Source organism: Amphibalanus amphitrite, unplaced genomic scaffold (assembly GCF_019059575.1).
Source record: "Amphibalanus amphitrite isolate SeventyFive unplaced genomic scaffold, NRLGWU_Aamphi_draft 000433F_arrow, whole genome shotgun sequence".
NCBI classification, from domain to species: domain Eukaryota; kingdom Metazoa; phylum Arthropoda; class Thecostraca; order Balanomorpha; family Balanidae; genus Amphibalanus; species Amphibalanus amphitrite.
Window position 1 is genome coordinate 521898 of NW_024881927.1, and position 13172 is coordinate 535069.

A 13172-nucleotide genomic window follows, 5' to 3' on the forward strand; every position below is an offset into this window, starting at 1 on the left:
CAACGGGACACGCAACAATAGTGGTAAACAATTTCAGCAAGAGCAGCAGTAAATGGATCACAAGCTCGAGTAGTAGGTTTCACTGTTAGGTTGACTATTTGAGAGGCGATCAGTTCAGTGAAATTTTGCACCTATTTGTGCGTATTATCTGCGCTGATCATTGAAACTGCGCGGAGTTATTTGTTTGAGTAATTCGAGTCATTCCGGTAGGTACTTTACCTGCCGTGAGCTTGATTACTCATAAGGTGTCCAAAATCATCATCTACTGTCTGCACTTTTACCCAGCTAACAGACAGCCATGCCGCGTCATGATCGGGGTAGTGCTGCACGAGCGGCGAATGCCGCTGCCCAGCGCCGGCGGCGTGAACGGATGGCTCAGGCCAGGAGGGAGGCCGAGGCGCTCCGTAACGCCGAGCGGGAAAGACAGCGACGGGCGGCGTTCGATGAGGCACAGAGAGAAGCGGACGCCGAACGGCAGCGACAGCGGCGGGCCGCCATGAATGATGCAGAACGGCAGGCGGACGCCGAACGGCAGCGACAGCGGCGGGCTGCCATGGATGATGCAGAACGGCAGGCGGACGCTGAACGGCAGCGACAGCGGCGAGCTGCCATGGATGACGCCGAGAGAGAAGCGGACGCTGAAAGGCAGCGGCAGAGGTGGGCTGACATGGATGAGGCTGAACGGGACGCGGTTGCTGAGAGACAGCGACAGCGGCGGGCCGCTCTCGGTGATGCTGAGCGACAGGCAGACGCCGAGAGGCAGCGGCAGCGGAGGGCTGACATGCCCAACGAGGTACGTGACGCAGAGCGGGCGGTCAACGCGAGGGGTCACATGGAGGGGCGCCGCAGAGCCGACCGGGCCAATCGAGCCGCCTGTGATGCCGACTCCGTGCTGTCCGGTCGCCAGCCGGTGGCCAGGCTTGACACGGGCGCGCGCGACACGGTATGTCCGCACTGCGGCGCCCTCCTCTGGCGAGAGGAGCGGGCCACTCTGTGCTGTTCGGGGGGAAAGGTAAACCTAGATCCCCTGCCCGCCCCGCCACCGCTGCTCCGTGACCTGTGGACGGATGACACGCTGGAGGCGCGCACATTCAGACAGCACTCTCGGCGCCTGAACACGGCGCTGTCTCTGGCGTCTATGATGACGAGGGAGGTGAGACCGGCGGACGGTGGGTACGCACCATCGGTGATCATACAAGGTAGGTTGTATCACCGCGTGGGTCCGCTGCAGGCCAGAGACGGGGAGCGGCCGTCGTTTGCCCAGATTTACGTAAATGACCCAGACTGTGACGACCCGGCGGCCGAGGCCGCGCTGCGTCTAGGACACGTGCCGCTGCCCCGCGGCACCCGGGAGCCGGAGCGGGCGCGCCTGCTGACGCTGCTCGAACAGCTGCAGGTCCTGCTGCGTCAGGTAAATCCCTATGTGCAGGACTTTATCCACGCCGCCGAGCTGCCGGAGGAGGAGGTTCAGCAGCAGAGACTGGTGGTAAGTGCCGACGCCCGCCCGGCCGACCAGCACCCCCGACGGTACAACCGCGCCGAGGGGTTCCGGGAGGTGGCCGTGCTGATGGACGAGGAGCCAGTACACCAGGACATCGTGCTGCGTCGCCGTGCCGATGCCGAAGGTCCGTTCCTCCAGACGGTAAATGAGACGCACCGGGCGTTTGAGGCTCTGCACTTCGTGCTCCTTCTGCCGTTTGGCACAGACGGCTGGCAACCAGACCTACGGCAGGCGGTGGCAAACGGGCGCGGGGACGTGAGGGGCGTGTCGCTGATGCAGTACTACGCTCATCGGCTGCAGCTGCGACCCGACCTCGATGACTCACTGTTCCGCGCAGGACGCCTGTTTCAGGAGTACGTGTGCATGGCTTTTGCGCGCGTAGAGACCCAGCGTCTGCTGTACCTGGCTCGGAACCAGGCCGGCCTGCGTGCCGAGCTGTACCAGCGCCTACAGGACGCGCTGCCGGGGGACGCCGAAAGGGAGCTGGCCGGCGGAGACCGCGTCGGTCAGCGTGTCATCCTGCCGGCTTCCTTCACCGGCGGGCCCCGGTACTACCAGCGCAGGTGAATTATTTACGAGCGCGTTACATTGCTTATTATGTAGAAATCGGTTGTTGAATCAAATGTTTAACCCGTGCCCTGCTGGGGGGGGGGGGGGAGTGTGATTTTGAACAGCCCCCCCCCGCCCCGCTGGGGTTTTTCGTGAATATCTCAAAAATTGTTGCCACCGTTTTTGGTACACATCATAATGCATCTATTCTGCATGTGTTGTGAAAATTGCATACCAAGATCACTCAAGGTCAGGTCACCAGGTCATGTCAAATGACTTAAGTTACAAATAGAGCCTCGCCGAAAAAACATCGTGTAGGTCGTTACGAGACGAAGCCAACGGTACCCGGTTTTAAGGTCATAGGTCAAATGGTGACCTCTGAGGTCAGTTCAATTACCCAAAAGTCGGGAAAACCGGGACCTGTTAGAACGTCGTAAAGTGTGGCTGTTATGGGGTTTTCCGGGGTGGTTATCACGAATATCATATTAGTTTTGATCGCAATGATGTCTTCATGCATTAAGGTCAGGTCGGGTCAGGTCAGGTCAGGTCAACCAGTAGGTGTTCTGCCGGGTATTCGCGGTAGGTGTCAACCGTCTCTGTCAGCTTCATAACATGTTCCGAAATCCGAAGGCACCAAAACTACTTCGTACATGTTCAAATGGTCGCTAAATTCGAATTCAGCTCCAAAGGATAGCTAGCCTCGAAACATGTAAAACTCGAAAAGTGAGCCGAGGTCATCAAAGGTCAATGACCTGACCTGACCTTCAGGTGACTTTGATACCCACCCTAATGCCTGGGACCAACATCATATCACATTGTTTGAACGCTTGAAACCACGAAAAGACTGCAAACGCGCGGCTAATGCGAGCCGACATACTCCGAATCGCGATTCCGGCCAAACATGGTCTCGAAAAGTAGGTCACAGGTCAAAGGTCATTTGGGTCAGGGTCATGAAATTTTCATGATATGACCGTGTTCATGTAACTACGGATATTCTGGGCTCTCGAGAACAGAAGGGCTCTATTTTGAATACTGATGACGTCACATTTGTGTCGTGAGGTCACGAAAGGCCACAATTCCAAAGAGCCACACAATCTCATCCCCCCTCTCTCTCTCCCCCCAACCAGTTGGTCGCGTTGTGATAGGTGTATATGTCAGCCTTTAGATAGGATTTTTGCGATACTTCATTTCCTCATTTGGTGTTTTACCTTTGTCTCAATGAATCAGGTACCAAGACGCCATGGCCATCGTGCGAGTGTACGGCAGGCCGACGTACTTCGTGACGTTCACCTGCAACCCAAACTGGCCTGAGATCCAGGCGGCGCTCCTGCCCGGCCAGGATGCGCAGTCCCGCCCCGATCTGGTGGCCAGGGTGTTCCACCTAAAGCTGAAGGCCCTGCTGAAGGAGCTCACCACCAGCGGCATCTTCGGACGCTGTGTCTCCATGCTGATGGTGGTCGAGTTCCAAAAACGAGGTGAGTAGGCACTAAAGGTTTGTGTTCGTGTGTGGGGGGGGGGGAGGAGGGAGTGTGAAGAAAACCAATACAGCTCATCATGCATCAATTTTACGTCGTGTGCATAATTTTAGCGCTCAGGTCACTTAGGTCAGGTCGGACTTACAAGTCTAAACCGCAAGATTTCTTTTTTCAGAATCGCAACATCTGCCCAGTTGCAATGAGCAAAGTGCAGCTTATGGCCAGCAGTGGCCCGAAAGGTCATGTTGGTTCATAAAAAGTCACCACATGACTTTGACCTGAAGTCAATTTTTTAAGGTCCTATTCTATCTCAATCGCCGCTTAAAACATTATTTACTTTCCCTGCAGGTCTGCCGCACGGCCATATCCTGGTCATCGTCAGGCAGGAGGACCGCCCGCGGACTGCCGACGACGTAGACGCGGTGATCACGGCGGAACTGCCCGACCCAGCCAGGTCAGACCAGGCGCGCCGCCTGCACGAGATCGTGGTGAGTACCATGGTACACCGCCAGTGCGGCGCCGCCAACCCGACGGCCGCCTGCATGGATGGCGGCCGCTGCTCCAAGGGCTTTCCCAAGCCGTTCGCCAACGAGACAGAGTGGCGGGATGACCATCCGTACCCTGTCTACAGGCGGCGACCGGCGGCCGAGGGCGGCCAGGAGTTTGTGCGTGACGGGCGGCTCATCACCAACCAGTGGGTGGTACCCTTCTCTCCATACCTGTCCCTGAAATATGAGGCTCACGTGAACGTGGAGGTGTGCTGTTCGGTGCAGAGTGTCAAGTATCTTTTCAGGTACATCTACAAGGGCCCGGACCGCCAGATGGTGCGCGCTGACAACCTGATCGGCGGCGATGACGAGATCGCCGAGTACCAGGACATGCGCTCGATCGGCGCCAGTGAGGCCTGCTGGCGTCTGTTCGACGTGCCGATGAGCCAGCGGCAGCCGAACGTGGTCGCCCTACAGGTGCACCTCGAGGACCACCAGCTGGTGTACTTCGAGCCGGGACAGGAGCGGCAGGCGGCTCAGGCCGCCCGACGCACCCACCTCACCGCCTGGCTGGAGTATAACCGGGAGTCGGCCGCCGCCGACCCGGACTGCCGCCGACTGCTCTACCCGGACTTCCCGTCCCGGTACACCTGGCAGGCCGGCCAGAAGGTGTGGCGCAAACGGCGCCAACAGCAGGCGGCAGAGGCCATCGGCCGCGTGGTGAGCCTCTCACCGCGTCACGGCGACGTGTTCTACCTCCGCGTGCTGCTGCACCACGTCGCGGGGGCGGCGTCCTTTGAGGAGCTGCGCACCGTGGACGGCGTGGTCTGTGCCACCTATCGTGAGGCGTGCTGCCTGCGCGGCCTTCTGCAGGACGACCGCGAATGGGAGGTGACGATGGAGGACGCGGCGCACGCACAGATGCCGGCTCAAATCCGGCGCCTCTTCGTGACGCTGCTGCTCTTCTGCGCACCAGCCGATCCGTCAGAGCTGTTCCGGCGTCACCTGGACGCCATGTCTGATGACTTCGGCCGTCGTCATCGCGACCTGCCGGACGAGCTGCGCGCTGCTCTGACACTGGTGGAGCTGGAGCGGCAGCTACAGCAGGCCGGCAAAGAGCTTCGAGACTTCGGTCTGCCGGAGGTGACGCCCGATCAGCGGGCGCGGGCGGCTGAGCTGCAGCAGGCCGCCGAGCTGCGCCAGCTGCCGAGGCTCATTCAAGAGGAGCTGGAGTATGACGCAGCAGCGCTCAGAGACCAGGTGGCCATCCAGCTGCCCACTCTGCTGCCGCCGCAGCGCCACGTCTTCGACCTGGTGATGACGGCCGTCGACGGGCGGCGTCCGCTGGCCGTGTTCGTGGACGCCGCTGGCGGCACCGGAAAGACGTACGTCTTCAACACGCTGCTGGCGGCGGTGCGCTCGCAGGGTATGGTAGCGCTCGCAGTGGCCTTCAGTGGAATTGCTGCCACTCTGCTGGACGGCGGGCGCACATACCACTCGCGTTTCAAGGCACCGCTGCAGGTGGACGCGACATCAACGTGCGCCATCAGCGCGCAGAGCCCGCTGGCGGAGCTCATCCGACGGACGGCGCTCATCGTGTGGGACGAGGCCCCCATTTTCTTCATCTTTTCTTCAACATCTTTTCTTCAGCCGGGAGTGGGCTATGTAGCTACTCACGCTGCAGTATGACGTAATAAAACGTCATAAAACGTCACTTCCTAAATCATTGAACGCTATCCTCAGCCTACATCATCGTCTTCCATGCCCCGTCATGATGGATTTTTTAATTGACTTAGACATGAAAGCCCACGTTTTTTTATTCCACTAAATGAAGGTAAATAATCCCAGTTTCTTACAGAATGCCTTGGTACACACAAAATCAGAGGACATCGATGTGCCACAGCCCGATGAAAGTCTTACTCGCTCTAAGTGCGCTCCAACATGTTGAACATCGTATCAGCATTCACTCTATTCCGTAACGTTACTCTCGAGAACCCACTGTTTTTATTGCATGTATGGTCGCTTACTGAATGCATTGTGACAGAACCGGTATGAAAATATTCAAAAACAGAGGACATCATAACACCACCGGCTCCTGAAAACTGTAGGGTATTTTGACAACGTCTCTAAAACATAACCCATTTTGATCGGCCCTTTGATTGACATAGACTCGAGAACCCATGTTTTTTATTGCATTTAATTAAATAAAATAATCGCATTTTCTTATAAAATGCGTGAAAATATTAAAAATCAGAGGACATCGATGTGCCACAGCCCGATGAAAGTCCTACTCGCTCTAAGTGCGCTCCAACATGCTGAACATCGTATCAGCGTTCACTCTATTCCGTAACGTTACTCTCGAGAACCCACTGTTTTTATTGCATGTATGGTCGCTTACTGAATGCAATGTGACAGAACCGGTATGAAAATATTCAAAAACAGAGGACATCATAACACCACCGGCTCCTAAAAAGTGTAGGGTATTTTGACAACGTCTCTAAAACATAACCCATTTTGATCGGTCCTTTGATTGACATAGACTCGAGAACCCATGTTTTTTATTGCATTTGATGAAAGAAAATAATCGCATGTTCTTATAAAATGCGTGCAAATATTCAAAATCAGAGGACATCGTTGTGCCACAGCCCGATGAAGTCCTACTCGATCTAACTGCGCCTCAACATGCTGAACATCGTATCAGCATTCACTCTATTCCGTAACGTTACTTTCGAGAACCCACTGTTTTTATTGCATGTATGGTCGCTTACTGAATGCATTGTGACAGAACCGGTATGAAAATATTCAAAAACAGAGGACATCATAACACCACCGGCTCCTAAAAACTGTAGGGTATTTTGACAACGTCTCTAAAACATAACCCATTTTAATCGGCCCTTTGATTGACATAGACTCGAGAACCCATGTTTTTTATTGCATTTAATGAAATAAAATAATCGCATTTTCTTATAAAATGCGTGAAAATATTAAAAATCAGAGGACATCGATGTGCCACAGCCCGATGAAAGTCCTACTCGATTTAACTGCGCTCCAACATGCTGAACATCGTATCAGCGTTCACTCTATTCCGTAACGTTACTCTCGAGAACCCACTGTTTTTATTGCATGTATGGTCGCTTACTGAATGCAATGTGACAGAACCGGTATGAAAATATTCAAAAACAGAGGACATCGTAACACCACCGGCTCCTAAAAAGTGTAGGGTATTTTGTCAACGTCTCTAAAACATAACCCATTTTGATCGGTCCTTTGATTGACATAGACTCGAGAACCCATGTTTTTTATTGCATTTGATGAAAGAAAATAATCGCATGTTCTTATAAATGCGTGCAAATATTAAAAATCAGAGGACATCGATGTGCCACAGCCCGATGAAGTCCTACTCGATCTAACTGCGCCTCAACATGCTGAACATCGTATCAGCATTCACTCTATTCCGTAACGTTACTTTCGAGAACTCACTGTTTTTATTGCATGTATGGTCGCTTACTGAATGCGATGTGACAGAACCGATATGAAAATATTCAAAAACAGAGGACATCATAACACCACCGGCTCCTAAAAAGTGTAGGGTATTTTGACAACGTCTCTAAAACATAACCCATTTTGATCGGCCCTTTGATTGACATAGACTCGAGAACCCATATTTTTTATTGCATTTAATGAAAGAAAATAATCGCATTTTCTTATAAAATGCGTGAAAATATTAAAAATCAGAGGACATCGATGTGCCACAGCCCGATGAAAGTCCTACTCGATCTATCTGCGCTCCAACATGCTGAACATCGTATCAGCATTCCCTCTATTCCGTAACGTTACTCTCGAGAACCCACTGTTTTTATTGCATGTATGATCGCTAACTGAATGCAATGTGACAGAACCGGTATGAAAATATTTAAAAATAGAGGACACCATAGCAGTACCGGCCCCTAAATGTGTAGAGTATTTAAACAAAGTCTGTATTATAAGAGCCATTTTGATCGGTCTTTTCCTTCACTTTGACTTGAGAACCTATGCTTTTTATTGCGCGAAATGAATGAGAGTCATCGCATGTTCATTGCTCCTATTGAATGCATTATAATATGCAAAATCAGGGGATATCGATGCGTTTCAGCCCGGTGAAATGCCCAGTTGATGAATAGCTGTTTGGCCCATTTTAACACTGCGTCGCCATTTACACAGCTTCCAAACGATATGCCTGATAAGAGAGCATGAATTCTTAGGTATTGCGAGCTGTGTAGGCATTGGGGCCTGTCCAGTGTTCATACGCTATACCCATTCTGGCATAAAGAAGACATTCTTAGCTTGTAATGATATGTAGTAAAAATAGACTTTTGGTCTTCTCATTATGTTTAAGTGATATTTCGTTTCAAGTTGCGTGTAGAGGGATTTATTTTCAGTGTTTTGTGGTAAATAAAAGTGAATTAGCTGTTAACCCTCGCCGGACCTATTGGTTTTCTACATACGCGCCGGCCGAGGGGGGGGGGGCGGGTACGACCCCCCCCTCGCCGTTTCGCCCCTGGTGGAGCTAGCGCGTCGCGGAAAAAACGAGCGTGTGCGCCGTTACGAGACGCAGAGATTGGTACCCGATTTTAAGGTCCTAGGTCAACCGGTGACCTCTGAGGTCAGGTCAAGTGCCCCAAGGTACGGTTCAGTTTTTGGTGAATAACTTCGCAAAAAACGGCCGCAGAGCGCCGATTTTGGCAGCATCGTGTTCGTCTCGCTCAGGCGCGTCGAATGATATACTTTTTGTCCGGGTCAGGTCAACTTGGGGTGTTGACCTCAGGTCAAGGTCAGGTCAGCACCCCCAGGTCACGAAGTTGGTCGAAAGGGGTCATGTCGCATATCATTCGATTCGGCAGGTCTTCCTGAGTCCATTGGTGGCTTTCCTGACTCGCTAGCTCAATTTGATCAAGAGTTATTGACGAAAAACTAATATGACCTTGATGACGTCATAAATGACGTCACGCAAGGTCAACATTGCAAAAGTGACGCATCTAACCTTGCAAGGAGTGCATAAAATCACGATTCTGTGTGCTTGAGATAGTTTAAGATCGTTCCCGGCGCCAGAATAGCAGTTTTCATTTTTCCCCATTGACTTATAATGGTGAGGTCACGAAAATGACCTGACCTCATATGACCTTTAGGAAAAATCCGAGATATACAAATTGTGGGACTCATAATGGATACTAGATCCTGCAAGTTTCATTTCCCTGTGACATCTCCTCTGGCAGTGAGGGCGTTGCGAAGTTGCGACATCTGAAGACCGTGCAGAGGTTCACTTATGACGTCATAGGTCAGTGACCTGACCTGACCCAAAAATGCGGTTGGTGTCAAAAGATGCGGCTTGGATCAAAGGTCAGGTATGCCAAGTTTCAGCTCTCTATCGCCAGCGTGTTCGGAGCTATCGCGAAAAAACCCTATGGATGGGGCGGCACCCGCCCCCCCCCCCCTCGGCCGGCGAGGGTTAAAACCAACACTTATATAACTACAAGCTTGGATAGTAGTTTTTTGGGTTAGAAGTTTTCACTACAGGGATGAAACTTTTGCACTACAATGACGAAAACGTCATCAATCGTCATCAGATATCGTTGATTTTCTGAGAGAGCACTTCCGGCAGAAGAAAACGCATTACACAAAATAATCGAAGTGTCTTCACTTGTTATTTATTACACTATGGTATAGCGTAGGTTGCCACCAAACTTTCAAGACCCCTCCGGGCATCATTTTACACCTTGTGACCAAATTTTTCCAGAGCTCTTATGAAAGGTTAGTCACAAATGACGTCAGAGTGACGTCATGTTCTGTCATTTTCGACCCAATAAAAGGTTTAGCGGGAAGAGCTGTCACGCTCACAGTTTTGAAGATAACAAAAAATAGGTATTCAAGATAAAAAAGATGTAAAATAAACAGCGCTACAAAACTGCCGACTCTGATTTCTAAACAAAAATTGATTTCGACCATCAAAACTATAGAAGTATAACACCCCGAAAATACCAACAACATTCAAAATTGAAGCTGGAATATATGTTATAGAACTATCTGCTCTAGATATGCCAAACTTAAACTCGACAGCTCCATTTTTAGGCAAGTTATGGCAAAAAAAACACTATAAATGTATTACGAAAAAATTTCAAACTCAATTTTTCGCCGTCACAGAACACACAGAGCAAGCCAAAGACCACCATTGGATTTCCCGTGATGAGCTGCATCGAATAGATACCCCTTTTATGCAAAATATCAACTCTGAAATTAAACCTTTTTTGACCTGACCTTGAGGTGACCTCCACCAGAACGTAATCTAAACCGGCCCCAATGGCCGTCTAGCCCACACCATTGAATTTTAAATGTAAAATTGACCATAAAACATGTATAAGGCGACCCTAGCAATTAGCATAGTTGGGTTCATATTGTGACCCTTAGTGACCTGACCTCTTTGACCTGACCTGGCATCAGTGACCTCTTTAGGCAACATATGTATTGGGTAACCACGCTCCATAGATGTTTTCGATAACATGCCTTTTATTTTATGTGTTAGTTAACTGACTGTAACGCATTCCTTAGACTAAATCGGTGAAAAAATGCAACCTTTGACCTGACTTGTGACGTCATGGGTTGCACCTAGGTCAACGAAACCTGGTAACAAGGTTCGATAGCCCCTAGTGGGGCTATCGAACGTTCTTCGAATTTTCAAAATCGGTCGGTAACTTTCCGAGATCTCAGGTGGAGGACGAAACGGCTGCACCACCCCATCATGTGGTAGGGTCCGCCAATAGCCCAACGGGGCGCGAATTATTTACTCATTCATACAGTGTCATCTATTTTGAGAACACTTTTCTCACGCCATGACATGGTCCTCTCGTAATAGATCGAGATGAGGAGAGTGTTTTCACGCCTCCTTATGCACGGCTCTAGTGTCATTGAGCTATCAACTGTCAGCGGTTTTCGGACAATGAAGGAAGGCTTTTGGTCGTTTTTAGGTAAGATCTTGGGTCAGATCATATCAGTGGCGGATCCAGAGGGAGGGCATAGGGGCCATTCTCCCCCCCCTTGGGCCTCCCGGGGGCCCATCACGGAGTTTTTTTTTAATTCATCACGGAGGTCACCGACGGGAGCTTTAACCCAGAGGTATCCTAAGGGGGTACCATCCAGAAGGTCTATCGGAATAGGGTACCGTTTTCGGGGTCTCCCGGAGGCCCATTTCTGTCCCTCGCCTCGTTTTTTTAGTTTAGATGAGTTTTTTAGTTTTTAGTTTAATATTGTCCATTTATTTCCATCCCGAGGTCCGCGGGGGCATCATCTCGAGTTCTCAGGGGGCACTATCCCGAGTTCTCCGCAGGCACCATCCCAAGGTCGGAGAGGGCACCATCTCGAGGTTCCGGTGCACCATCCCAAGGTCTCCGGCGACACCATCGCGAGGTCTGGGGGCACCATCCCGAGGTCTCCGGGGGCACCATTCCAAGTTTCCAGGGGCACTTTTCCGAAATCCAAGGTCTGAAAGAGCACTCTCCCCGGGTCTGAGGGAGCACCATCTCGAAGTCCCAGGGGCACCATCCCAAAGTCTCAGGGGCATCATCCCGAGGTCTCAGGGGACGTTTGATCCGCGCCGTCCGGGGAGGCGTTTTTACGCCCCCTAGGTTTTTCGCGAATATCTCAAAAACGGCGACGCGTAGCGCCGCTGTTTTAGATACACCCGTTCCGACATTTTCTTCGCACATGCTATGGAAATTTCAGATCCCGGTCATTCAAGGTCAGGTCACCATGTAACGTCAAGTGACCTTACCTCAGAAAAAGTTAGAAAGCTCGCTGTAGCTACACCGACTAAGCGATCACTTTGAAACTTTCAGTACTTGCTTAGGGTAACAGTATGTATAAAATGGATATCTCGGATTTTTTTATATCTGTGAGTTGTGACCTAAGGTCAGGTCAATTTTGCGACTGCTCCATATAAGTCAATGGGAGAAAATTGAAATGAGCCTCTTTTGGCCGAATGTCGTTCTACACCCTCTCAAACATCGGTTCATATGTAAACATGACACTCTGAATCGGAAAATTGCACCTGTGCCCCCTTTGTGTGCCCCTGAGGTCATCTCAGGTCATGAAAGGTCTTCAGCAGTTTTTTTGCTATAACTTTTGATTTGACAGAGACGTGCTAGAGCGGTGAAAACACGGGGGCTAAACCGTTGATCTGAGGTCAAATTTGAGGTCAATCAGAGCAGTGCCCTCTGGGGCTAAACCGTTGATCTGAGGTCAAATTTGAGGACATGTTGGCGAAAGAGCGTTAAAAGAGCTATCGAATGCGCTTTTCCACGGCGCTGTAGCTCTGTTGGTTCCAGAGTTAGCCGTCGGATGTTTAAAATCGTTGAAATCGACAAAATTTGACCTTTGATGAGCTCTGGTGACCTGACCTTTGCCCTGACCTTAAAAATGACCGAGTGTTTTCCTTCTTATTTTTGACGCTCTTTCGATTGCCGCTTACCGCGTGTCGCTACGTGGCCCAGGAGCCGAGTTAGACGGAGGGGCGTGAAACGCCCCCCCCCCCCTCAGCACTCGACGGAAAGTTCATGCCACCAACACGGCGCGGGTGAATTGTTATGTTAGCTAGCTCCTCTTGTAAACTGTGGAATCGTGGACCTGATCTTGAAGGAACTGGGCCTAACATTTTCATAGCAAACGTAAAAAAATGTTTAATAGGTGATGCAAAAAAATATCATCTCTTTTATGAAATATTTGCGAAACCCTCAACATCATCCCCATTAGTGCCGAGCTCCCAACGACGACCATAAAAACGTCCCCATCCCGTCAGCGTGGATTTATCATAGGGATGCTAAGATTTAATTTCCAATCCGAAGCTGAAATGATGGGAAGCAAATTTACATTTTACATACGAAACAAACTGACACAACTAAATATTTTCTCTCTCGCTCCCTCTCACTGATTTACCCATTACCCTCTCTCTCATTTTACCCTTCCTGGTTTTCCTTTTCCATCTCTCTTTTCTCTCCTCCCGTCCTTATCCCTTCCCTCCAGTCTTTTTCTCTCTCCTCTCTCTCCCTCTCCTCTCTCTCTCTCTCTCTCCCTCTCTCTCTCTCTCTCTCTCTCTCTCTCTCTCCTCTCTCTCTCTCCTCTCTCTCCTCTCCT

General features: G+C 50.8%; 1 protein-coding gene across 1 annotated transcript; it reads left to right on the top strand.

Moving 5' to 3' along the window:
• Positions 1-370: 370 nt before the first annotated feature.
• LOC122391344 lies at positions 371-5611 on the top strand (the record flags this gene model as incomplete). Its single annotated transcript, XM_043385146.1, has 3 exons — positions 371-2064; positions 3278-3525; positions 3874-5611. Coding segments are annotated over exons 1-3 (3680 nt in total), but the record flags the coding sequence as incomplete, so codon positions are not given.
• Between the last annotated feature and the right edge of the window lie 7561 nt (positions 5612-13172).